This window comes from Polistes dominula, unplaced genomic scaffold (genome assembly GCF_049000335.1).
Source record: "Polistes dominula isolate Pdom_NZ unplaced genomic scaffold, Pdom_raw_medaka contig_32, whole genome shotgun sequence".
Classification (NCBI taxonomy): Eukaryota; Metazoa; Arthropoda; class Insecta; order Hymenoptera; family Vespidae; genus Polistes; species Polistes dominula.
The window spans coordinates 694,621-721,119 of record NW_028300880.1 but is presented as its reverse complement, the minus strand read 5'-3'; the positions used below and the strand labels follow the sequence as shown (position 1 = coordinate 721,119).

The 26,499-nt window shown below is 31.2% G+C and overlaps 1 protein-coding gene across 5 annotated transcripts in view; it reads left to right on the top strand.

The window, feature by feature from the left end:
* Window positions 1-26,499, top strand: part of LOC107069799 (sosondowah) — a 120,696-nt gene that overhangs the window by 60,946 nt on the left and 33,251 nt on the right. The window contains exon 7 of one of the 5 annotated variants that reach the window (XM_089176299.1): window positions 24,165-24,230. The exons of 2 other annotated variants lie outside the window; for them this stretch is intronic. In XM_089176299.1, the coding sequence (XP_089032425.1) occupies window positions 24,165-24,215 (51 nt within the window). In that variant the 3' untranslated portion in view covers window positions 24,216-24,230. Of the gene's footprint in view, window positions 1-2,450; window positions 2,475-13,587; window positions 13,637-24,164; window positions 24,231-26,499 lie in introns of those variants that run through there. 2 more of the 5 variants (XM_089176303.1, XM_089176314.1) reach the window with 2 other exon arrangements.

The window sequence follows — 26,499 nt, the reverse complement described above, 5'->3', positions numbered from 1 at the left end:
AAAAATCATAAATTATTTTACAGTAATTATTATCACAATAACAGACATACAAAACCGGATAGGAAAATGAATACTGTAAATATAATAAAGAAAATATATTTAGAAAATAGAAAGAGACAGGGACACACAAATATACACAAAGAGAGATAGAGAGAGAGAAAGAGAGGAATTACTTTGTTAGCGTCTTTCTCTCCTTCAGCATGTATATGCTAATGTGAGACGAATGTGTCCTCCTTCAGCACCCTTTTTCCTCCTACTCCTTCCTTCTTCTTCTTCATCTTCTTCTCTTTCTCTCTTTTAAAGACAGTATCTCGTGTCTTTAGCGTATAATACGATATAGCACGCCAACGACTTAGGAGAGGATGTGTTACCTCGTGGGCGTGTTTGTGTTCCTCTCTAAACTCTTCTCTACGGGGTGGCTTTTAGTCAACAGTTGTATTTTTCTTTTTTTCTTGTTTTAAAAAGAATTGATTGTGCTTCGACATTGCGGTAGATTAGCCAAAATTATCGCTGGATTCGAACGATATTTTGAAGACAACGACAAAAAAGAACAAGAATTGGCTAGTACGAGAGTTTCTAAAATGTCATTTTATTTAAATTATTAATATATCTGTAATAATATATAATATTCTCTCTTCTTTGAGAGGGTTTGAGAATTCGATAACATTTAATTTCTGATGACTTTGATCGATCTTTCAAGCAATTATCGAATTCTTTGAGAAAAATAAAGATGGCGGTTTGGATGTATCAATGCACCGAGTTTATTTGCTATACTTAATAATAAAACTAAAAATAATGATACAGGATGGTCATTGAAAGATGGAATATCTTTCATCGAAATAAACAAAATTCAATGAGTTTTATTTATTTCTGAACACCATACGTAATCATTTTATTCTTCATAGGATGCTTCATAACCTTAAAATAAAATAACACAAAAAAGATTAAAAACGAGCTGGTTATGATTCTTTCTAATCGTTCAATCTTTCAATGGTCACCCTGTATTGTGAAATAAAATAATAAAATAATAATTGAAAATATTAAAAAAAAAAAAAAAAAATGAAGAAAGAGAGAGTGAGTGAGATAGATTCTAAGATAAAAGTGTGCGGTTAAACGCGTCTACAGAGTTATCCTCGGGGGAGTAACAAGGACGGTCTGATTTCTCTAAACTGAGAATTCGTAACACGTGTAGCCCGGTGGTTTATGGTGATTAGTAGTTTACGGGAGACATTTCCGTTGCCTCGAAGTCGGTACGCACGAAACTCCCTTCGTCCCATTCTTACATTAGTTACCAGATTCCACTTCTCAAAGTGAGCTAGGTAAACGCCTCTCCTAGTTACGGAACATCCTACGATAAACCAAGCTACCAATCCTTCTCCTTATTTACCCTCATTCACTCCTGATATACTTCTTCAGACTTATAAACCTTTGGAATTACTCTATTCGATTCGAATCATTGCGAATTAGTATATAAATTATAATCTTTAATTATCTTATAAATATTTTATTGAGAAAGTCATTTCGTCATGAGGTTTTTAATCATTGTGAAACGTTCGAATTTATTAAATTTTAATTCACAACCAATTATGCACATTGTTATACAACAATTAATATCCAACAGTGGTACATTTTTTAAATGAAAATTATCAAAATAAAAGTTTGAATTTGATTTTGCATTTTTGATGCATTGCAGAAAAAAAACTACTTGATAGTTCAAAATACGAGATGCTAAATAACGCTTGATGTGTCTGTTGTTAAAATGTGAAATGATTTGGAAGTTAAAAGTGAGGTTAGGTATCAGTATACATGACTAATGAAATCTCTGCTTCCTTAAAGCATTGACATGTATTTGTGAAATAACATATGTATTTTTCTAATCCTATGATACTTTTAATCTGTCTTGAAAAAATACTTGAGTATTTACATTTACGTAGATCGAAATTTGGAAACATCTTCGGTTTGATATTTTGAGAAATCGTACCGCCCAAACATAGTTTCGAATTACGAATTATACGAACAGAACGTAGGCGGGTATCCCCTAATTATCAAGACGTGGTACCAGCCAGTATCGGATGACGACTATATCCGGATTTGACTCTAGAGACTGTTAACGTTTCACCCGATACTGAAACGGAATTGTAGTAGGTTAGCACCAGACTATCGTAACCTCCCATGAGTGTTTCACCAATTTAAGGACAAGAACTGTCGCAAGTTTATGTTTTCGTATAACACAATATCGTTCCTTCAGAAACAGATACCGCCTTTCCTCTGAAAAATATGTTTTCTTGTTTTCATTCTCTTAATCAGAATTTTCATTATGTTCACATATTTATGTTAACGTGAAGAACAATTTGTATATATTTGTTATACAAATGATCTCTAATTAAAATATATTATTAAAATTTAATTTAATTTATTCATATATTAGATAAAAAATAATTCATTTTCAGGTTAAGTAACACTTAGGTTCTTGGAAGTGAATATAAAAATCAAATGCATTGCTATGACGAATGAAAAAAGAAAAGAGAATAATATTCTCAAGATCTTAATAATTAATAAATAAAATATAAAAATTTTATATAATTTATAAATAAGTTATAAATAATTTTAAATATATATGTAGAGACATTTATATTTTTACAATATAATAATTTGTTGAAAATTAAATATCTTCAAAAGAAAATGTTATTTATTATAAATAAATGAACCGAAGGAAGACAAATTGGAGAGAAAAAAAAAAAAGAAATTTAATCCTGATTGAAGAAAAAAAGACTACTTTCGATACTTGTTGAGAAGCTGGTCAGAGAAACTCGATCGTCATGGAGGACGTCTGGTTAATATCTCCGAGTATAACCGAAAACGAGTTGTCACAGCACGTGCTGAACAGCCCGTACAGACATCCCTGTTGTAAAAATGAAAAAGAGAGAGAGAGAGAAAGAAAAAAAAATTAACAAACAGAGAGAAAGAGAAATAAAAATATAGAATACTTAACACGGATCCATTTCACGATCGTTTTCATTGGATTGTAAAAAAATATTTTTTACGAGTTTAATTTTAGGATTGATTATAATGAAAAATAATAATTAATATTTAATATGATTTAGAAAATTTTGATTCACTTTAGACTTAACAGTAAATGTATTTAAATTTTTCATTTAAATTCATTTAACATTATTTAAAAAAAATAACACACATTCACATGCACAATGGACGTCAAAATATAAAAAGAAAACGTTTTATGTTCATGAAGAAAAGTTATATAAACAATTATCAATAAAAGAATTTCAATTTACTTTCGTTGACCATGACTTAGTCTGACGATGAATTTTGAAGAGAACGACGGTACGTCGAATTTATACTCCGTATTTTTAAACTACAATATGCAGTATCTTTGATTAATTTAACAATCATTTAAGGTATGTCACATCTTTAATCTCAACTCAAACAAACCAAATTCATAATAACTATAAATCAACGTATATAATACATACACACACATATAAAACACTAGAACTTTCCATAATTTCATGTAATTTTATAAAATTTGATTATTACCCTCGCTTAATAAGCTTTCATTTTAAAATGAAAAAAGATCAAATGAATTGTTCGTATCAATTAAATAAATGTAACCCCATCTTTAAAAATTTGTTTGACCCAACCCTGTAATTATAGAAACACAAAAGAGGTCAAGATATATACAAGAGACACTTTCTCCCTATATCTCGTTTTCTTGTTCTTTTTCTTTTTCAAACCAAACACTAACCACACGTTGTTGTCTCTCCACACGAGAGACCGGTCCTTCTTCTTGCATCTTTTCCTCTTCGGCTTCTATACTTGGGTGTTACGTTACCCTACGAGCACTTCGTCGTTACGTTCCGAAGGATACGTGAGAACAGGAGTGGCTTTAAGGACGACTACGAACAAATGTCATCCACTCGTCGTTCTGTCATTTATCCATTTGGAAGTCGAGAAGGGACTACGCGATATAGGTGCCACACAACTAACGGACAAATATCTACGTTTGCTGAGGAACCAGTGATTGATTAACGTAGACCGTTCTTCCATTACTATCTTTCTATCTTCATCTTTCTCCTCCCCATCTTGTTCTGCTTCTTCTTTTTCTTTTCTTTTTCTTTGTCAATGCAATTCACTTTTTTTTATCAGGAAATTTGATATTTCCGGTTGTATTCATCTATCGGCATGTTTGAATTCTCAAGTGTGGTTTACTGTTTTTAGAAAATATTTATTTTAAAAAGAGAGTCTTTTTTTTAACTTAATAATTTTGTCATATATTTACAGGACAGGAATAAAGTTCTTTTTTTTTTTTTTGCATAATATGCAACTACAATTGAATAAACAACTAGAAATGTAACTAAATATACACCTACAACTATAACTAAATATGCAACTGCAACTGAATTTACAACTGCAACTGTAACTGTAACTAAATATACCCCTACAACTGTAACTAAATATACAATTACAATTAAATATACAACTAAACTATATACAACTATAACTAAAAAAGTTATTTGCACACACAATAAAGAAATAAATTACTATTAAATAATACGTTAATAAAAAGAAATAATAATCTATAAAAATAAGTAGAAAAAAAAACAATAGAAAAAAAAAATTAGAAAAATCTATAAATTAGTACACAGATGGAAGACACGTTTGGTAATACACAAGTAAACTAACTCCAATTTTAAAGTACACAGTAGTGTATTTCAAAGTAGTTATGTATAGTGAAAGCCACGCGCGTCGCGTCCCACTCCTGACATGTTTTGATACAAATTAAGCGAACGACGACGTCGAGTGCAGGGTGATCGAGTGGCCTTGGTTTCCTTCCTCCCTTTTCTTCCCATCACGGATATATATTTTCTCCGAGGCGTGATTAGTTAAACGTCGTTAGGATAACGCTTGACAGTCGTCTCCGTGGAGAGAAGACTAGGCGCCAAAAACCTGGAAACGATTTATATGCTTCCAAGACGAACCCCTCCAGTCTTCTTGAATCACTTTCAAGAGTCTCAAGAGAAAAACTACTTTTCCCTTTTTTTTTTTTTATTATACATATATATATATATATCTCTTTCTATCTTTGATATTTATTCAAATTGTGTGTGTGTCTGTCTGTGTGTATTTTTTGTTTATGTCATATGTCATCGTTCATTAAAAGTTTTTTTTCATAGATAATTACTTTTTAATTTATGACAATAGCAGAGATTCTAATCTTTCTTCGCATTTCGTTACTATTTTTGGTACAGTTGTTGTTTTTTTTAATTTATTATTTCAATACTTATATTAGATTATCCTATTTTATACATTTAATTATAAAAACCCTAACCTTACTTACGCCATAATTTCTTCAATTATAACCTTACTTTGATTAAGAATGGAAAAATTAAGAAATGAAAAATAAATATAAATGACAATTTGATTTATACACTTTTTCGTGTAATGTTTTTGTATTTACGCATAATATATGTAACCTGGCAAGTTTATTATACACTTTTTTCCAAAGCTTTGTCAATTAAAATGCCAGTTATGGGAATACGTCGTAAGGATTCCATTCGATTGGTTTGTCCATGGCAGCACTCGTGCAGCGATAATCAGCAGCTGCAACATTTGAATCCTCTTCCAATTTGACAGAAAGCATACTGTAACATCGTGTAATATTACACGTGCTATATTATTATTGCTTCGTGTTAATGACTTTTCAAATTAACCATCATCTTTTTCCATCGTTATCTTTTATTACTAAATTGTACATTTTTACATATTTTTTTTTATTTTTTTTTTATTCATCATCTCATTTAAAGTCATACCCGTTACATCTCATTCAAAGATGAAATGTTACGAAAAAAAAAAATGTAATAGAGGAATAAACTTGTCTCTGATGACATTTTTATCCTTTTTCATATTTTTATATTATAATTTTGGGGATTTTTAAATATTTGATTGTAAAATTAATTTTTTTTTAAGTCGTAAAACATTAAAATATTAACTTTCAATTGAATAGTCAACTGAACAACTGTATGTAGAAAAAAAGTACTTTATTCTTGACTATATTTATTTAATTATACTATTTTAATAATAAACAACATTAATATTGTATTTATTTTCTATAAATTAGCCAATAATTGCAAAAAGTCCTAAAAACCTTGAATTTAACAAATTGACTTTTTCTAATATAAAATATAATTAATAATTGAATAAATATTGGAAAATAAAATACATTTATGAACACTTTCCCCAATAAAAAAGAAAAATACACCAAAATATCAACTACCAATTAATTTCTCTAACCATTATCCAAACAAATGAAAAAACAAACCTTCTTCATTCAACAACAACAAAAATACACCAAAATACAACAACCAATTAACTTTTCTAACAATTATCCTAAAAAAAAAAAACTGAAAAAAATACAAGCCCTAATTTAACCAAATTGGTTCTTTCAATAATTAAAATAAAACTCGAATCATTTAGAAGATATCGATCAAAGATAAAGATGAAAGGATAGTACGTTGCCTTCTGCAAGCAATTACAAAATTCCTCTGATATCCTTTCGTTCATATGAACAACATCCTTCTCTCTTTCTCTCTCTCTCTCTCTCTTTCTTTCTCTCACTTCGTGCAAACTATATACACAGTATATTCATACACACATATGTACAAGTGGCACGCGATTTCCTGACCAAATTACGATCCTGGATCGCGATCGTATTCATCGTCGCCTTCGAGGCCTTTCTAGGAAGAACAGCATCCACATTCAATAGATATATGAACATAATACACACTTTTATACAATCTACACTCATACTTACACTTACATATACACACCCTGTCTCTAAACGAAAAATAAAAAAAAAAAAAATTTGTTCTTTTTTTTTTTATTTTGTAAAAAAGAGAAAGGAATTTTTGTTTTGTTACAACCCTTCGGCAGAAACCGCAAGAGCCGATAATTTAACTCATAGACTCTCAATTACATTGGTCCGCACGATTCCTTCCAGCGAGCACGAAGGATGATAATTCGAAAAAGGGATAATTTTACAGCTGCTGCCATTTACTTAAGTTTTGCGTTCATTCTCTCAACCTCCTCCTCCTTCTCCTCTCCTCTCTCTCTCTCTCTCTCTCTCTCTCTCTCTCTCTCTCTCTCTCTCTCTCTCTCTCTCTCCTTCTCTTCATTCTCCTCATCCTTATTCTACTCTCTTCTTTTACTATTTTATCTTATTCTTTTTTTCTGTTCTTCTTTAATTTTCTTGCTTTGGCAAACGATGTAACTGTACATTTAAAACAGGTGGATTTAATTCGTGGATATTATCGTTCTTCTAATTAGAGACAATTTACTTGACTTTTCCTCCGAGGCAGTTTTCTTTTTACCTCAGTCAACATCAAAAACTCTTTTCATTTCTTTTTTTTTTTTTTCATCGTCACGTAACAGTATCGATGTTATCTATGATATGTTTGATATTGAGTAATTTTCGGTTAGAAGGTTATATTTATTTTCTTTCGAATGAATTTTAAATCGTTCATATATATATATATATATATTATGGAGGGTAGAGGTAAGGAGTAACATCTTTTATGGGAGAAAATGTGAAAAAGTGTCCAGCGTTTTCTATAAATAATAGTTGAAAAACATTTCAGAATGGCGCTGGTGTAGACAGAAGGTATAGTATGAATGTAGCAATTTTAAACGAATTGAAGTATGCCAATTATGTAATAATTTAGTAAATATAACCTCAAAGAATTATTAGGAGAAAACGTGTAGCCTTTCTATTTTTCCTGTTTTTAGTAGATAGTTAGTAAAAAGAAGGTTTGAAAGAGAAGCGAGACTAGAAATAGAAGAGAAAAAGGATTAAGAGGAGAACGGTTTACTGCATTTCTACCAAATCGTAAATATCATGGCTCGGGACTCGTTCTAACGCAGGGATTGGATAGACCGACCAACTGTGAGGCGTAAGTTACCGTCGTCGCCATCGTCCTAGGTAAAAGCTATCGGTCCTGTCGAGATGGCGAGTGACTTTTTCCAACATGGCTCGTGTTCCTGATTTACGAACCATCTGACCAACACCAAACAACTAACCAACCAACCAACCAACACTTAACTCGACTAGGTGCGAACGAAAGATCACCTGGCCTTTGACGATGACCTTAACAACCAAACAGATTTTCTTTCCTTTCTTTCCAATGAAATTCGATACCTACTTAAGTATCTTTGATCTAATGATAAATACATTATACACGTTGATTATAGTTGAAGACAAATTTTATACAAATGGCATATTTATTATCCTGCTTTCTATTGAAAATAGTAATTTAACTAGAAAGTTTTCTTCTTGATTCTTGGTATTAGATATAACAGTTGGAATTTCATTTGAATTAATGGTTACTCGTTTATAAACAATATTTTAATTTCTTTTTTGGTTTGGTTCAATTTATAACATCATACGTACAAATACCAATAAGCAAAAGCACACAAACTCTTAAAATTCACTTTAAACTAAACCAAATATCAAAACATATAAAATCTACTGGAGGGGGAGGACTCATTGATCAGCCACAATTCTCAACAAAATTTAATTTCTTTATAATAATCAATAAAAATCTCATAATTAACGTAACAAACATTCTTCAAATAGCAAAAACAGAATACAAACCTAACAGTATAAAACAGTCCACGAGATGAATTAAGAGAGAAGGGGGTATGGAATTGGAAGATGGTGGTTTGAGGGGGTTATGGTGACGGGTATGGAGAGTGGGAGGGAAGGATGAGGGAGAGGATTGCCACGCGGCAAGCATAAATATTCGACACGGGTCGCCTAAGAAGTAGCTATGGAGCTGCCGCGGGGCCAATTTAGAGGCAGCTCGTTTAATGAGCCACCACGAATGCCACACGCATCTTTTTGCGCCCCCGGGCCCCTATCTCTGTGTGGCCTCTCTTTCTCTCTCTCTCTCTTTCTCTCTTTCTCTCATTCTCTTTTTCATTGAAGTCAACCTGAGCCAATACGTTGGCAAACGCAATACGGGCACCTGGTATATACTTTTTTCCTCTTTTCCAGCCCCCCTCTCTCCCCTATCCTCCCCTGATCATCTTTCACTATAGTTTGCCTCCTTCTTGCCATCCCTCACCAACGAACACACTCCGTTTTATTCTTTTACTATGAATGAAAAGACACTCGATGAAAGTTTTATCTTCCGTCAAAGTACCACCGTAACATCTTTTAAAGATCTCAATCCTGATCAAAAGATCAGGTTAATAAGGTGGCGGCGTTTGGGGAGTGTTTGAAGTCCCGGTGTATATGTAATTTTTGATCGATATATTCTCCCCTAACTTACTCTTAAATTAGCCGGGAAATGTGTATTCTTAAATGTAATTATTCGTTTGATTGAGATAGGGTTAATTGTATTTAGTCGTAATTAGTTTAATATCTTTATTTCGTATAACGATTAATATCGGTTGTTTCGTACACTTTTTTTTAATTTTATTTAGTAATCTAACCCCTACCAGAAAAATATTGAAATAATGAAAAAAGAAAAGAAAAGAAAAGAAGAAAAAAAGAAATGAAAAATGGTTCACGCGATTAAATATAACGATATAATGTTCAAAGTTCGAACAGTTTAAAAGGTATAAATGTGAGAGCACGCGATAAAGAAAACGTAGCCGTGAAACTTAACGCTTTGGGCTTTAACGCCCATCCAATTAATTTCGTGACACATCGCACATTCATTCCCAGTACGGTGCTCTTCGCAGCTGCGAGGAACGGTGATATGGGAATAAAGAGGCAGGGGGTTAAGAGGGTGAACAGTATAGGTGAAGGGAGGGTTAGGTGAGGTAAAGGGAGATGGGCACCCCCGCGGTGAGACTTTCTCTCTCAGCAGTGTGCCATCCAGGCACGCAGTTTCGGTTCTTCGCATATGATCGCACGATATGATTTTATCTTTCTTTCTTTCTTTCTTTCTTTCTTTCTTTCTTTATCTTTGTATCTCGTTATCTTTCTCACTCGAAGAAAAAAAAAAAAAACAATTTCCATAAATTTATTTTTAGCGAGTCATCGTCGACCCTAACATTTGTTTCATTTTTGTTTTCTTTTTTTTTGTATAAATTATTAAATCAATAATCAATCGTATGATCTGATTAAAAAAAAAAAAATAAGAATACATTAATTTATTCAATTATTTCGAAAATCTTGACACAATTGCGAATTTATTGTGGTAGATTCTGTTAAGAAAACCATAAATAGAATCTTGGGGATCATCTCTAATGTTATTTTTTACCTTTTCACCCTCTACTTCAGTCACTCACCACCACCGACATTATTTGTAGCTTTAGACGCCCTAATAATAACACCACAGAGAAGTACTACTGTCTGACTAAAGAAAAGAAAAGAAAAGAAAAGAAAAGAAAAGAAACAAGTGAGGGAGAAATCACTCATGTGTGTTGCTTAAGGATGATAGTTATTGTACTCTAAGAAGAATTACTGTAACGTCCTAGGAACCACACACAGATACACAAAAGATATGATTTATTGTTATACGTTTTCAAGAGAATAATGGTAGAAAGTAAGAAGACAAATAATATATAAATGAGGGAAATTTTCGAGAAAGAGAAAGAGAGAGAGAAAGGAGGATGTAGTCAAGTATTAAACTTCAGATGAAACACCTAACGATATTATTCTTATATACCAAACTGATAAGAATCAACTTTGGTTGTTGTACAATCATGTAAATGTTTCTTGAATGTAGAAAACGTGGGACAGAATAAGAGGGCAACACACTGGCCATGAATTAATAGTGTTAGCGGTAAATGATGTCTAATAGGAAGAGTAACTGAACACCATGTGATAGTTTTCTTTGTATTCTAAAAGCATGATACGCATTTTGGATGATAAATATCAGAATAATACATTGAAACTTTCTTTTTCGTGTTACATATATCCACAGGATATGTGTCGTTTAATACAATAACCGCAAACTGAGTTTGAAAAATATTCAAACTTTTGTGATAACAAATTGTGTTGATTAAATAAAAATAAGAGACGTATCGTGAGTAAATGTAAGAAAATTTCCTAGGATGCTTCGAAATTGGAATTTAACTGAAGAAAGTCGTTACTATTCGGAGCAAAACGGGATAAAGCAGGCGTCGCGACGTCCACCCTTTCCCGATCGGCAGTTTATCATGCGTTAGGAGAACCGTAAGTACTCGGAAGGGGTTGCACCTGCCGTCGTGACGTCAGAACCGGCCAAAGATAAACGGGTCTCCTTCACTGGCGTGAACATTAATTATCGTTTTCCATCTTGGTTGTACGGCCTCTTTGAATCTCTCTTTTTCTTTTTCTTCTCTCTCTCTTTATATAGATATTTTTGTTAACCTTCTACCCCGATTATATTCGCGACCGACAGTTTAACATATTACCGATTTTTATCTATAAACGTTCGATAATTTTTATTTTAAAAACATATATTAATGTTTTATATTACGTATCTATAAAAGGTACCAGCATGTTTTCATCGTTTAACATTCTACATTTCATCCATTTTATTTTTTATCTTTTAATTAAATAATAAATATATACAACACAGGCTGTAACTAATCATTTTATCATCAATTTTTATTGTTATTATTTACATTTTGTGTAAATGTAAACATGACCAAATGTCATGATGTGTAAAAATGACCAAACAAACGTGTTAGAAACAGTAGTCGTTAGTTTTAACGTTAAAAGGAATAATAATCGATGTACAGTGAAAGCGTCGAACATGTTACTATAGTAATAAGCTTTAAGTAAGAGACATATAGAAAAAAAAGATAGAGAGAAATAGAGATAGAAACAAGCAAGTCAATGGTCGTTCAGTGTCCATTTCAACGGCTCGAGAATGGTTGCACGGAAATATCGTTGAAATGTAGCGCGGTAGTACGACGTCGTTTGGTGCTGTTTTACGATGGTACTGAACCGTCATATTACTTTGATCGTTTCCTTCAATCGTGTCGGCCAGTCGGCCGACCAACCGCGCGCCAAAGAGAGAAAGAGAGAGATCCCACTTTGATGTTCCCCGGAAATTGGCCTTCCTACCGGATACCTTACAGAAACGTGATCGTAGTAATTGTACCGTGTAATTATCTTACGGTTACTGATTCCGTATAAGATGCAACCGAGGATTCACTTCTTTTCACGAGTGTTCCTTATTGTTTTTTGTCGATTGAAAAATTTCACTGTTATAATTCGTAATCTTATTTCTGTTTCTTCTTTTTGTATGCTCGTAATTGTGATACGATTTATAAAACAAATTAATTTTATTAATATTTATATTTAATCACATTTGAATATGCAAACACAAAATATAAAGCACGAATATTCATCTTTAATTTAAAAAAAAAAAACAAAGTACTACAAAATTTGTGCAAAAACAATACACTCAGCATACAAATTATCCACCCGTTTTATTTAAAACACACACATATACTACATTCTTGTTTTAACAACAACAGAAACAATTTGTTACTAGCAAACCCCGATATTACTTATAATCAGTGATCAAACCAATCAAATGTTTAAACAAACAAATGTGAATTATATTTTTGTGTAAAAAAAAATTAAAAAAAGAAAAAAAAATATTTCCAAATCAGAGAGGAAACTTCGAACAAATTTATTTTCTTCATCCTCCTCTTTCATCTTTTCTCTCTTTCTCTTTCTAACTGTCTCGTTGTATTACTACGAGAGAGTTAGGAATAATCTACGAGGCTGTCAGCCTTGCTGGCGCGAACGTAGAATCGCATAAAGACAATCTCCACGTTGTAACTGTCGGCGGTTCGAAGCGAGCTTAATAAATACTCCGAGGACGGATGCGGCGCGTCGCATTGCATCCCATCGCATCCCATCGTATCCCATCGTATCCCATCGTTGTGCATCTTTTCGATGGGGTTGACGCGCGTGAGCTTTCTCAACGCAGATAGCAGTACGCTGACAGGTCAAACGAGCCGTATCATTGCTCGCTACGCAACATCACGATTCTGACTTATTGTATATACAGTAACTTCCAAAAATATTCGTATATACTACAGTATGATTAACTTCTTAACCTCACATTTCAGTTGTTTATACAAGTTATTGTTCCCTGGTTATTGTTTTGAGCAATACGTTTTTTAATCTTGATATATTTATGTACTTTATTTTTAATTTTTACAGAACGTTTATACAGTTACTCCTAACTATATTTGTATACTATAGTGTGGTTAACTTCTTAACCTCACATTTCAGTTGTTTATACAAGTTATTGTTCCCTGGTTATTGTTTTGAGCAATACGTTTTTTAATCTTGATATATTTATGTACTTTATTTTTAATTTTTACAGAACGTTTATACAGTTACTCCTAACTATATTCGTATACTATAGTGTGGTTAACTTTTTAACTTTGTATTTCAGTTGTTTAGTAAGATTATGTTTCAAGTAATATGTCTTTTAATCTTCATAAACGTATATTTATAATATTTTGATTTACTTTTTACAAAATGTAAATATAATAACATTTAAAAGTATTCGGATACAATAGCATAATTAACTTTTCAATTTCATATTTCAGATGTTTCGAAAAAAATAAATCCAGCTTTTTAGAAAACCGAAGTATGAAGCCGTAAAGATTAGTCATTTGGTATTATTTGAACATTTTTAAAAGTACCTGTATATTTCATAAACGAAAGTGAAGTTTGCATTAATGTCAACATACTTTTTAAATTAACATTCATATCTAAATATTTATCTAATTATCTAATTTTATCTCCATATATCAAAGAAAACAGTACCACCAATCGACAATGAAATATTTCTAAAAAGTAATCTCCACTTTTCCAAGAAACGAGATACTTGAGGTACTAGAAAAGATCAATTTTTGTATATCCCCATGAAAAAAAAAAGATAAAAAAAACAAACTAGACAATCACTATCATCCTACTTAAGCAAGGACATCCATAGTGATCCTTGAAAGGGCCATGCATGTAAACGTACCACGTAGAAATATACTTAAAGATTGCAAAGATGTTCTTCCCGCCCCCCCCTGCTTTTTTTTACTTCCTTTTTCTCTACTTATTTTGTTTTTTTCTTTCTTATTTAGAGGTTACTCTCATGGGGGTCGGCAAAACATCAAGGCCTCTCGAGAGAGTGGCCACGAGTTCTCTTGGAAAGCCCTATACGATATTATGATGGCCCTAAAGAAAAAATGAGTAGGAAAGAAAGAGAAAGAGAAAGAGTGAGAGAGAGAGAGAAAGAGAGAATCGGGTATCCCGTCGAGAGCCACTCGAGAATGTGTTTGAGAACGCGGGGGCTCGCTTTTCTCTCGAAGCTTAAAACAAACAGCTCTCACTCGTGCCATCGATGGCATAATAACCACCTGCGTACTTATCTCTATCTTTCTTTCTCTCTCTCACACTCTCTCACTCACTCTCTCTCTCTCTCTCTCTCTCTCTCTCTTTCTTTCTGTTCCTCTTTCTCTCTTTTTCTCCTTTTCTTTCTCTCTTTCTATCTTTTTCTATATGGCATATCTCAACGCCATAAGAGAATTCTCTCGGTATAAATTTTGTATTTTTTTTTTTATTATTATTATTATTTATTTTTGTTTTATATATATATCACGGAATATACGTCTTTATTTCTTGACTTTCCAGTTTGTTTTTTTGTTTTCTCTCTCTCTCTTGTTTATATTTTTGCTTTTTATTTTGTTTTTATGATGGTGCTAATCGAGAAGAATTGTGGTAGAGAGGATGATAAAAGATTAAGGTGTGAATTATAATTCGTCGATTGTATATGGGATATATTTTACATCGTTTTATATTTTCACAGATCGATTGTTATTTTTTCTTTTTTTTTTTCTATTAGGATTGAATTTTTTTTTTTTTTGTTAATATGTCTCATTGATAATTTATTTATTATTATTTATTTATTTTTTTTTTTTTATTCTGATGGTTATGTAAAAATTATTGAAAGTAATTCAATATTAAGAAGAATGTTGTCATCCTATATTTTACTACAGGAAATGTTCTGAACACTTAAAAAAGTAATTGTAGACTCATGTCAGTATCTGTCATGATAATTATGGGTTTATCATAATTAGGAAGGTTTTAAAGTCAAAGATTACATCTGTGATTATAGTCAAATATAAATTTGATTTTAATTATTATATTACTCATCAAGTTTTCTTATACTTTTGCAATAATAAAACGTTTCTATTAATACTATAATAATAATAATAATAAGAATAATAATAATTTTTTAACTTAGCATGAAAATAATATTGTTTCGTATTAATATTCTAATTTCAATTAATTCAAATTTGTTTTTATTTTATAAGAAGTCAAAAAGAGTCAAAAAATTTACTAAATTCACAATATTGATCCTTACATTTCCTAAATTCCTTTTCATATTTTCATTTATAATTACTCTGACTACGAGACTTTTTATACTAATAAATAAAATGAGTTACAAACCTGCAATCAACTTGATATTAATTAAATTATTAATTTCAATGAAAAATGTATTAAACAATTTGGATTCGTATGTAATATGAAATAAATTCGTGTTAATTATTATAATTCTTTGTTTCCTCTTTGTATTTAATTTAATTTTTTTTTTCTCAAAATGATACCAGAGATTATTCGTAAGATAACGAGGCCATTAATTAGTTTCGTTTCGTTAAAACGACGCTTGAAATCTTGTCCTTGCACTGTGTATATACACACTTTCAAGAGTGAGAGAGTTAGTGAAAGAGAAAGTGAGAGGATAGGATCGTGGAATTAAGCAAAATAATTAGACAAATTAGGACAGGCTGCAGGGGTGGCTGACTAAGGGAATCATTTATCATTCGGATCCGCTATTAATTCCTCGTTAATTCCTCCTTTCCTCGTCAAGCAAGATAAACGAGTGGCTCTGCTTTCGTCTAACGTTACTATTATTCTGTCTTTTTCTATGAGAGGAACAAATAAGATAAAAATATAAGAAATAGTATTGTATAATAAGAACGGAAATAAAAGAATGAGACATAAATTAACATGATGACCAAAAATAAAATAAAACAAAATTATCAAATAATAATAATAATAATAATACAATGGAAGAATTGTAGAAGACTGTAAAAATTCTTCTTTCACACCTTAATATTCTTTTTAACTGTTAATATGTTGATTTAGCACGATCATAAAACTGATACAAAATTGAGAACACAAATGAAGATATATTGTGTTTAGTGTTATTAACATATGGTTTTATCATTTGAGTGTTTTAATGAAGGTAATAAAAATATTTGTGTAGATACGTTCATATAAAATATTATGATTAAATAATTATGTTTTTTTTTTTTTGGTACTTACGTATTAACGCCATTGCAGCAAAAATTGCACTAATGCGCCAATAAAGAGCAATCTTGTTGTTCACACACAACAAGCTTGTTGTTTGCACACAGCAACCGTCAGAGTTGTGTCAGGATTCCACCGAAATCCGATTGACTACTTTTTATAATTAAAATGTTTTGAATTTTCAAAGTGTTTTGATTTTAAATAAAGTTCTTTTTTTATTCTATGATTTGTCGCAACAATTTAAGGTGTAGATTGGCGGATTAGCGAAATTTTGTTGCAGTTGTGTTAATACGTAAGTACCAAAACAAAATATATAAATTAACTTTATAAAATACAATAAGTTGAAATTTAAATTATTAATAAAAATAAATATTATTTATTTGAAACATACAATTATAAGAATATCAAAAATGTTGTAAATAATTATATAAATTCAAATAATAATAATAAAATACATTAAAGTAAGTATATACCTAAATATAAATCTAATAACATGATTAAACAGGTACATGATTAATGCAGGTAATAAAAGTAAAAAATATATAAAACGTGTTATTACCATGAATGAGATGATGAATATAGTAATTACCTTTGATCCGGTTAAACGATTAATTAGATCGAAGTAATGCAAATCGATAATCTAATAGTTGAACGTTATAAATAATATACAGTTATCATTAGCATTCCAATCTACTATTTAATATTCGATTCGACGATGTCAATGACACGAGCAAACGTTTTAAAACGACAACATGGAGTATGGTTTATGAGTTACTTTAGTCATCTGTGCGAGTTGAATTTTCTTTGAGATAGTTTATACCAAAACGATAAAACGAAAGTCGTATCTACTTTATGGGTTTCTAAGGGATTTGCACGAAGGAAGTTGTTAACGAGAGTAGTATACCCAGTATCTAGCGGAGTATCATCATATTGCTTATGCTAGCGTGTGTCTCGTATGAGTCGGCTCGTTTAAGGATCGTCGTAAACGACGATTTGGGAAAATTATCATTACCACCATAGAAATGAACTCTCTTTCTACAGGAGTTTCTCTAATTTAACTACCGTCTGGTCGTTATACCAATAATACGTTACACTTTTATTATTATTAAATATTAAAGAAAACAAAAAGAGGAACATGTTTTTATCTTTTTATTTTGAGAATTTTTTTTTTTTTTTTTTTTTTTTTTGAAGAAATATAAATTGAATTAAGTTATTATCATTAAGTGGAATTGTACATTATTATTATTATTATTAGTCTTCAAAAGTAATCTATTTGAATTATTATTATTAATTATGAAATGATTATTAAATATTTTTAAAATATAAAATATCAAATAAAATGTGAAGGTATTTTAAATTTATTTTTTATAATATATTTAACTTGATTAATAATATTTATGATAATAATTATATAAATTCTAATTATAATATAATTTATATAATAATTTTATATAAAAATTATTTTCTATATATATATATATACTTAATTCAATATATTATATATAATTATTAATAAATATACACACACACAAAAATATATAGCAACAGTTTGTATAAATTAGTTTTTTCTTTCAAAATTTCATATTTTTTCTACAAGAAACAAAATACAAATTAAATCAAATCTCGAATAATAATTTACATCCCTATTATAATAATTTGTAAAAAAAAAAAAAACAAAAAAAAAAAAGACAAAAACACAAAGTAAAATAAAAGAAACAAACTATTAGGCTAGTTGGTTGTTGAACGATTATCATCTACCAGTGAGATAAGACGAAAAAAAAAAAGGATAGGGGATGATGGTGTCGTATACGCGTGCGCACTCACGCACACACGGCTGTTTACCCAATCGCTTTCCTCAGCTGGCACGTCCATCAGTCACACGCAAATAACTCACTTCCCCTCGACTGAGAGAGAGAGAGAGAGAGAGAGAGAGAGTGAGAGAGAGAGAGTGAGAGAGAGAAGCCGCGTCTCGGTAATTTATGTTCATCGGAGTCCCATCGTTCTCTTCTCCTCTACCTCCTTCTCTTTCTCTTCCTGGCTATTCGAATATCGTATAAACTCCATAATGGGACTAACTGTTGCGTTTCGACTATTACAATGGATACATCAATACATCATTTTCTCATACAATTAAATTATCTTACAATATCAAATATAAATATATATGTAACAAAAATTTCGTGTATGCAAAATTGTTTTTAACACTTTAATGGCCGCACGTATACGCAGCCCAAACATCGTTAGAGGCCTAGTAATATTTTTTCAATAATTAATTTAAAAATAACTTTATTGTCATTTACAAAAAAAAATTAACATAAAACAAAGAACAACAATTAAACAACAAATTTCATTTGATATATAATATAATTTGAAATAATAAATAAAATAACAGCCAATATGTTCCGGCTATCACACACGTGTTGTGTGAGCGGCCATTAAAGTGTTAATCAAAATTTTTTTTACAATTAAATCTTTTTTTGTTTAGATAAAAATATATTAATTTATAAAAATACTATCAATTTTACAAAATCATTAATTAACTTAACTAAATGATATCTTAATTGTAACGAAATTTTTATCCCTTCTTTTTCCCCTTTATTTCATCAAAATAGTTAATAAACACATTGACAGGCAAATTATTGCAATCGTTAGACAAGTTTCATATTCAAATAGTTCATTAACATTTAATCAAAATTAGGTTTATCATCAAATTATTCCAACAGTCAGCCATTTGTCAACGATAAATTACAGAAACAAAAACAAAAAATAAAAACAAAACAAAACAACAAATGAAACGGAGACAAACAACCATTTATAAATTATTCTATATCAAAGTAATTCGAAATAAAAGATCAGGAGAAAACGTTGTTGTGTCGTAGTTGGGCAGCAACGATTCGGTTAATTCTGGAGTCGTTCGTCAGACGATTCGAACGAGGAGGATCATCCACGGAAGCAGCGCAATGTACGTATGAGTGAAAGAGATGACAAAATAAGATGAAGAAGAAAAATAAGAAGAACAAAAAACAAAAATAATAAAACAGAAGAGAGAAGATCCTACGTACCCTCTTACCGAGTTACAACCACGCTTGGTATATTTATTGGTGACGTTATTTTGGTATTTCGTTACGGATGACGTCGGGCACGAGGCCGTGGCCCATTCGATCCGCTGAGTAATCGTAGCCATTAACCACCCTGTCTTTTACTTCTATCTCTCTTTCTCTCTCTTTTTTTCACACACATTTATCTGTTCAAAATTAAGCACACATGCACACATTTATATTCTCCGTATGTAGAATGGTGAGTATTTTAATCGGAGCATCCTAAATATTTGGGATATTTATGATTTTATACAAAAAAAAAAAAATATGTCGGAGTGTTAAATTAATTGACTTAATTGGAAAATAAATTAGTTTCGATAATTGTTTTTTTTTTGTTTTTTTTTTCGTATGGTCTGAAAGAATTATAATTCTTGATTAGGTTATATATTAATTGAAAATTAAACAATTTTTGTTTCATCTCAATTGTTTATAATTAAAAAAACGTATACAATATTTAATAGTAAAGAAAGTGCAATATACAAAATTAGTTCTTAGATGTTTGTCGAATTGTAAATTCTGTCTGAACTGAACATTTGTAAAACATTTGATCTATTTTATTTTGATGTTTTGTTCATTCCAAGGTAATACTCAATGTTCACTTTAAGATTCACTATCTGTTGGAATTTGACTGTATCCTGTCGTGTCTTCATTTATACTGACATTTGTATTATCACTTGTTTTAAGAATCTCATGATGAAATAATATCATCGTCATTCGTTATTTCACACAGACACCCACAAAACGATTGAATTATTTTTATCTTTCCTCATTAGTTCTTCAATACTATAATGTTTAATTAATGTTATAATTTTGTCAATAATTTTTTCCTTTCAATACTCATTGCATAAATGACATTTATACGAATGAACATACTTAATTCAGATAAGATATAAAACTTGGGTTGTTAAAGCTTTCAATATTCTGGTTTCATTTAAAATAATTATTCTGATTATTTTCTCTTTGAAATTAGTTTTTTTTTTTTATACTCAATGATCTAATAAAATATAATGATGAACTCATCCAAATCATGCATGTATACTGCTTGTTTAGAAAAAAATTTAAGTGTAACAGTATAATTTAGTTTTTAAATATTTTTATTTATAAAACCAAGTATTACAAAAATATTTTGATAATTCTAATTAAATGACTCACCCTATATATATGTTACCGTACAAGATTGAAATTGGAGAATGTTACAAGATTCACATGGTCGCTTGTCAACACATGCCAAATACGTCGGTGGAAGACCGAATATTTGAGTTTATTTTTATACATTAACATTTCGGATTTTACACCAAGCTACCATGTGAATCTTGGCATACTGTAATTTCAATCTTTCACAGTAACGTAGCTCTGCTATAAAATTACAATAACAAAATTGAGATGCAAATGAATACTATTCTTTCAAACAATACAACTTAAAATTAGTATCACATATAATACTGAAATAACTCACTCTTGTACATATGCACAAAAATGTATTTTACTTTGTGTAACACTTCAAACAATGCAACTCAATCCCAAACACTTTTGTTCATAAAACCATGAAAAACAAAAATATATATATACCACACATTTTTATTAACAATTAGAAAAGTGTTTGAAACAGAGATATTACCATTACTGGAATTAAAAGCAAAAAATTACTTGAATTCAAGACAAGCAAGCAAAAAGAACAATGAATAAATTAAATGAAAGAAAAAAAAAAAGATAGAGCAAGAGAGAGAGAGAGAAAGGTTAACCCAAAAGAGGTGAGAGGAACATCTTAAGCTTTTAGCAGTGATGGAACGATTGGGATTCACGCTATGACCGGTACACCGACAATTCGCTCAGTGATGAACAACCCTGGACCTTTTCTTCGTTCGTTAGTTCATTCGTTCGTTGTCGTCTTCTTCGTTGTCGTTGTCGTCGTCTTGGTTGACGTTTCGTTTTCTCTTTCACTGTATAATACCACCCTGCTGGCTGCTGCTGCTGCAAAGTGGCAGAGACAAAAACGTCGTCGGATGGATGACGGCATACTCCGTCTGGGTATCTATCTCCTCGTAGAGAACGGCAGCCAGCACTGGCCAATTAGCGATTCCGCGCTTCGACGGCCTCCAGACGTCTTCCTTTCGTGTCGTTGCTCCTTTCCAACTGTGTGCTCATTCGTGATTCGCCAAACGATTCGAATGAACATCGTGTGGAAAGCACGTGGCTACTTTACTTGAGGTCTTTGCACTGCTTCTCAAAGTTTTTCTTTCAATTGATCAAAGACTCAATCCTATTGAGTTTATCTTTCCCTCCTTATTCTTTTATTATTCTGAAGATTTAATCTTATTGTTCTTATTGTTAAATGGTATTATTGAGGAAAGAATTTTAAGTAGAAGATATTTATTTAGATTTTATTTAATAATATATACTTATACCTGGAGTTATTATTGACTTTATTTTCTAACAAAGAGGATTATTATTGGTGAAACTCTTGAGGATTATTTCTTCTTGGTAAAGAATATATGCATATACTTGATTTCTTGGGTATTAAAATTGTTTAGTTGAAAGGAATTTATTATTGGTACATGAATACTATAATTTAGTATGAGAAAGAGACAGTATTAAATGTCAATACACTGTAATGATTGACTACAGTCAGTCAATATGCTGTATACGTCAAATTAACTTTCTTATAGTTTGTATCTCATCATCAGTTTATTCTTTTTGATGAAAATGCTGGTTTACATACTTTCTAATAGTTTTCTATAGTAGTATTAAATGTATATAATATTCATTTTAACTATAATTTTCTAAAAAATATACAAATGCAAAGTATTCCTAACCTATAAAGTATGAATAGTAATGAAAATAAAATAAATTTAACATAAGAAAAAAACAAACAAACAAAATCACTCAACATCCTAGTCCATACATTGACCCACCATCTACAAATAGTCAACCCGACCATCAATAAAACCAAGACCAAACTCAAGACTAAAAAAAGAACCAGATCAAGAAGAAATAACAGAAACCCAACAACATCAACAACATTAACAACAACAGTAACAGTAACAACAACAGGAGAATCGAACGTGTCGTCCAATTTATAGAATCCACAAGAGTATCCCAAGCTGTAGAATCGTAGTTTGGAATCTCCCATGACACACGAGGAGGTGGGGGGGTGCTGACCAAGAGCAAGTTCTCAAGAGACAGCTCTGTTTTCTCTAAATAAGAAGAGAGGCACGTTCCTCTCGCGCTTACCACCACTTCTCTCATTCGTTGAGGAAAGAAATATACCATGAAGTAGTAGTAGTAGTAGTAGTAGTAGGAGCGTGGCGTGCGATAGGATCAACCAAAGTAGAAACAAGAAAATAAGGAAGGAAGGAAGGAAGGTAAGAAGAGTCACTGTGCATCGTCGAGTCCCTTTTTTTCGAACTCGTAGGATGAGGATGAGAGGAAGAAGAAAGAAAGAAGAGGAAGAAAGATGAGGAAGAGGGCAAGGGGAAGGGATCCCCGAGCCAATTTCTCTTTTACGAAGTGGCATCGCGAGACAAAGCCATGCATGCAATCGGTCCCTCTCTTTCTAACTTAGTTTTACCGAGGTTGGAATCTCGTTCGTAGGCGGAAAGCTTGAGGTAGTGGACTCCCCCCATTCTCCTCCTACTCCTCTTCCTCTTCTTCCTCTTACTCCTACTCTTCCTTCTTGAACGAAAAAACGCTCCCCATGGAGTCAACTTGGGGGCCATTATGTACAAGAGGGAGCGATCTTTTTTTGCGTAGAATGCGCCGAGTCTTTGCTAAAAGAAAAAGATAGATAGAGATTGAAGAAAAGAGAACGAGAGAGAGAGAGAGAGAGTGAATTAAAAGAGGGTGGGTATAGATGGGGGAGGGGAATAAAAAAAGAGAGAGAGAGAGATGAAGATAGGGAGATCGGATTCAAGGGTGGCCCGTCACGTTGACGAGAATCGCGCAGCTGGAAAACCTTACCGAAATTCGTTACTTCGAGGAATGAAAGAAGAGAGATCTATCATTGGTTAAGAAGAAGAAGAAGAAGAGGAAGAGGAGAAAAGAACTCGCTGAGATTTGGTAGCAAATCTAGGTGGTGGAGTAGAGAAACAGAAGGATGGTAAAGGAAAGACTGATGAGAGGAGGATGAGAAGTGGATGAAGAAGGGTTGTGGGGAAAGGGGTTGAAGATAAATACTAACGTGCTTTTAGCTCTATCTCTTATATATTTTGCTTACAACCTACACGTGTCTCCGCATGTCTCCGAGCTGTTCCGGGCTCAACATTCTTCTGTAAGACCCAATCCTCATCCTCTTTTCTGACGATGACTCTTCTTCCTTGTTTCGTATATCTTTCGTCTCTTCACTTTCTTTCTCTCTCACTCACATGTTCTCTCTGCTTTTGTTTTTTTGTTGTTGTTGATCTCATACCTTTTATTCTTTTCTCTAAGGTTGGCCAATAATTTAGCGTGATTTTTCAGTTATTTATATACTTAAAATACGTCATGCGCGGGATCATTGGCCGATCTTTTCATTGTTTAGCTATCTTTCTTTTTCACACTCATTTTTTTATCTTTCTTTTATTATATTATATTTTAAAGTAATTTAATTTTTAATTGTTCTAAGTAAAAATGATGTTTTTTTTTTTATACAGTGCTGTAAAAGTACTGTATTGTACAAAAGTTTTGTCGCAATTTTCTGATCGTATTAAAACAAAATCGTGTTTTGTTTTCTTTTGTTTTAGGAGGATTCCTTCAATTTTTATGAATTGTGTTATAGTGAAACCGTATTATAAGGATGCCGTGTTGCACGAAAACTATCTGTAATTATTTCTTTTTTTTTTTTTTTAATGAATTATTATAAAATGTTGATTTAATATAATTTTAAACTATTTAGTAAATTATAAAAACACACAATTAGAATGGAATACATAAAACGATAATACACACACGAAAAAATATAAAAAGTAAGGTTACGTCGAATGTTAATTGAATTGTAATACATCGCCATCTATTGAAATCTTACAGTACCTAGAGACCAAGATAACCTTTAAATAATAAATCATTAAATTAGCAATAAAAAAATAAAAATAATAGCAATTAAAACTATCGTATATACTCACTTGAAAAAAATAACACAAAATAAATAAAAAATATCATTAAGATTGGTGTTCAGTAGTTTCGAAGTTCATTGGAAACCAGCAATGTGACACTGAATTTTTAATTTTCTTTTTAATTTTTAATTTATTCTTTCTCTTTTTCACTGTCTCTCTTTCTTTCTTTTTGTTTTGTTTCTATTTGATTTGTTTGTCCTATTCGTTTTAGTTGTCTCGCATTTTCTTAGAATCGTATCGTCATCGTTGTGGCTCGCAAAGTAAAATCGTAATCCTCTCAACGCCTTTTCGTTTTCCTCAGTAATGTCGTCTTAGAATTCTAAATACACACCCTCAACGCATGATGTTCACACTTTGTTAAGCTTCGTTCGAAGAATAATCGGACGGATTTTTCGAATAATTTTTATTTTTAGACAGGATGGATTTGAGACAATTTATTGAATTGTTTTCGAACTTTTGTCACGTAAAAATATTTGAACTATTCATTTATCTTTTCAACTTATGATATTTCGTAGATTTTCTTCTTTTTTATCTTTTTTTTTTTTTTTTTTTTTTAACATTTGTTTTAAATTTATCTTACGAGCATCGGATTGATGATGTACGTTTATCGACCATCGTACAACTAATCACATAAATTTGACAAAACCGTTGAGAACGAATATGTGTCGCCATTTTGTTTTAATCTCGTAAACGAAAAGAAACATAACTTTGAATCTCGTCTAATCTTTTTCGAAATAACAAGGATTATTGGATTTGAAGAATTATCGTTACGTTTAGATTAAACGTGAAGTTATATTTCCGTATTTGTGTAAAGTTAACGTTTTGTTATACAGTACTCCTCGACTCGCCATGGGGATTTAATTAAATGACAATTTATAACGAGACACTACGAATGAACAGTAGACGGTTTCGTATTCGTTTTAGTCTCTCGTAATTTTACGTAAATATTGAATTCGTTATTCTGTTTCGTTTGAGGAGAACGTTATAATATGTTACGAATTAAGTTAGTTGCATGAAGATATTTTCTTTTGACTATTAATCGGATTAGTTGAAGAGTATCTATGTCTCGTTTGTGATTTATCTTTCCCTTTTTTTGTTATTTCATTCTAAAAAAGATTGAAGATTTTATTAAAACATACAGTTGCTCCCAAAAATATTCTGATACTTCAGCATAATTATTTTTTACTTTCATATTTGTTTGTAAATTAATTATTTCAGGTATTATTTTTAACAATAAGTTATTTATTAATACATTGAATGCTATAGTAATTTTATATTGCTCACATTTGTGATTTCAACACGAATTTTTTAGGTTAAGTTAAAGTTTATGCTCATGTGTAACGAAATCTTATAACAGGGGGTCACCGGTAACCCCCGTGGGGGGGGGGAATATGCGAGTTTTGCTTGCTAATAGTTTGTTTTTTGACTAATTGTCAAATGTATCATAACCTCAAATGTTGGCACTGTAACTCTACAAAATGGCGACCGATCATTTACATCGAAATCAAAATTACATCTAAGGTCAAATAAAATACAACAAAAAGGTTAAATTGTTCAAATAAATATATCAATCAATATCAATAAATTGAAACAATAACTAAAATAATTATTTAACAAACAAAACAACAATAAATCATACCAAAGTATTCAAATATATACGAGTCCCGTGCATGTTAAATTGTCGTTGAAGTTAAATGAAGGATGAAAAATTACAATGGGAACGTGCCGAAACAAAACAAAAAAACAAAACAAAAAAATTAGTAAAAACTGAACTCCAATGCCCTCCCTCAAAAAAAAAAAAAAGAAAAAAAGAAGTTTTAGAAAACAAAGACCACCGTGGTTCGTTGAAAGTGTCGTTCCTCCACTTAACGGCGCTTTCACGTCCGTAATTCATTCCGATCTCTCGAGGTGGAAGAGTCAGCAGGCAAAGGAAGGAAAGAAGGGCCCCCCTTTTTCGGGAATGATT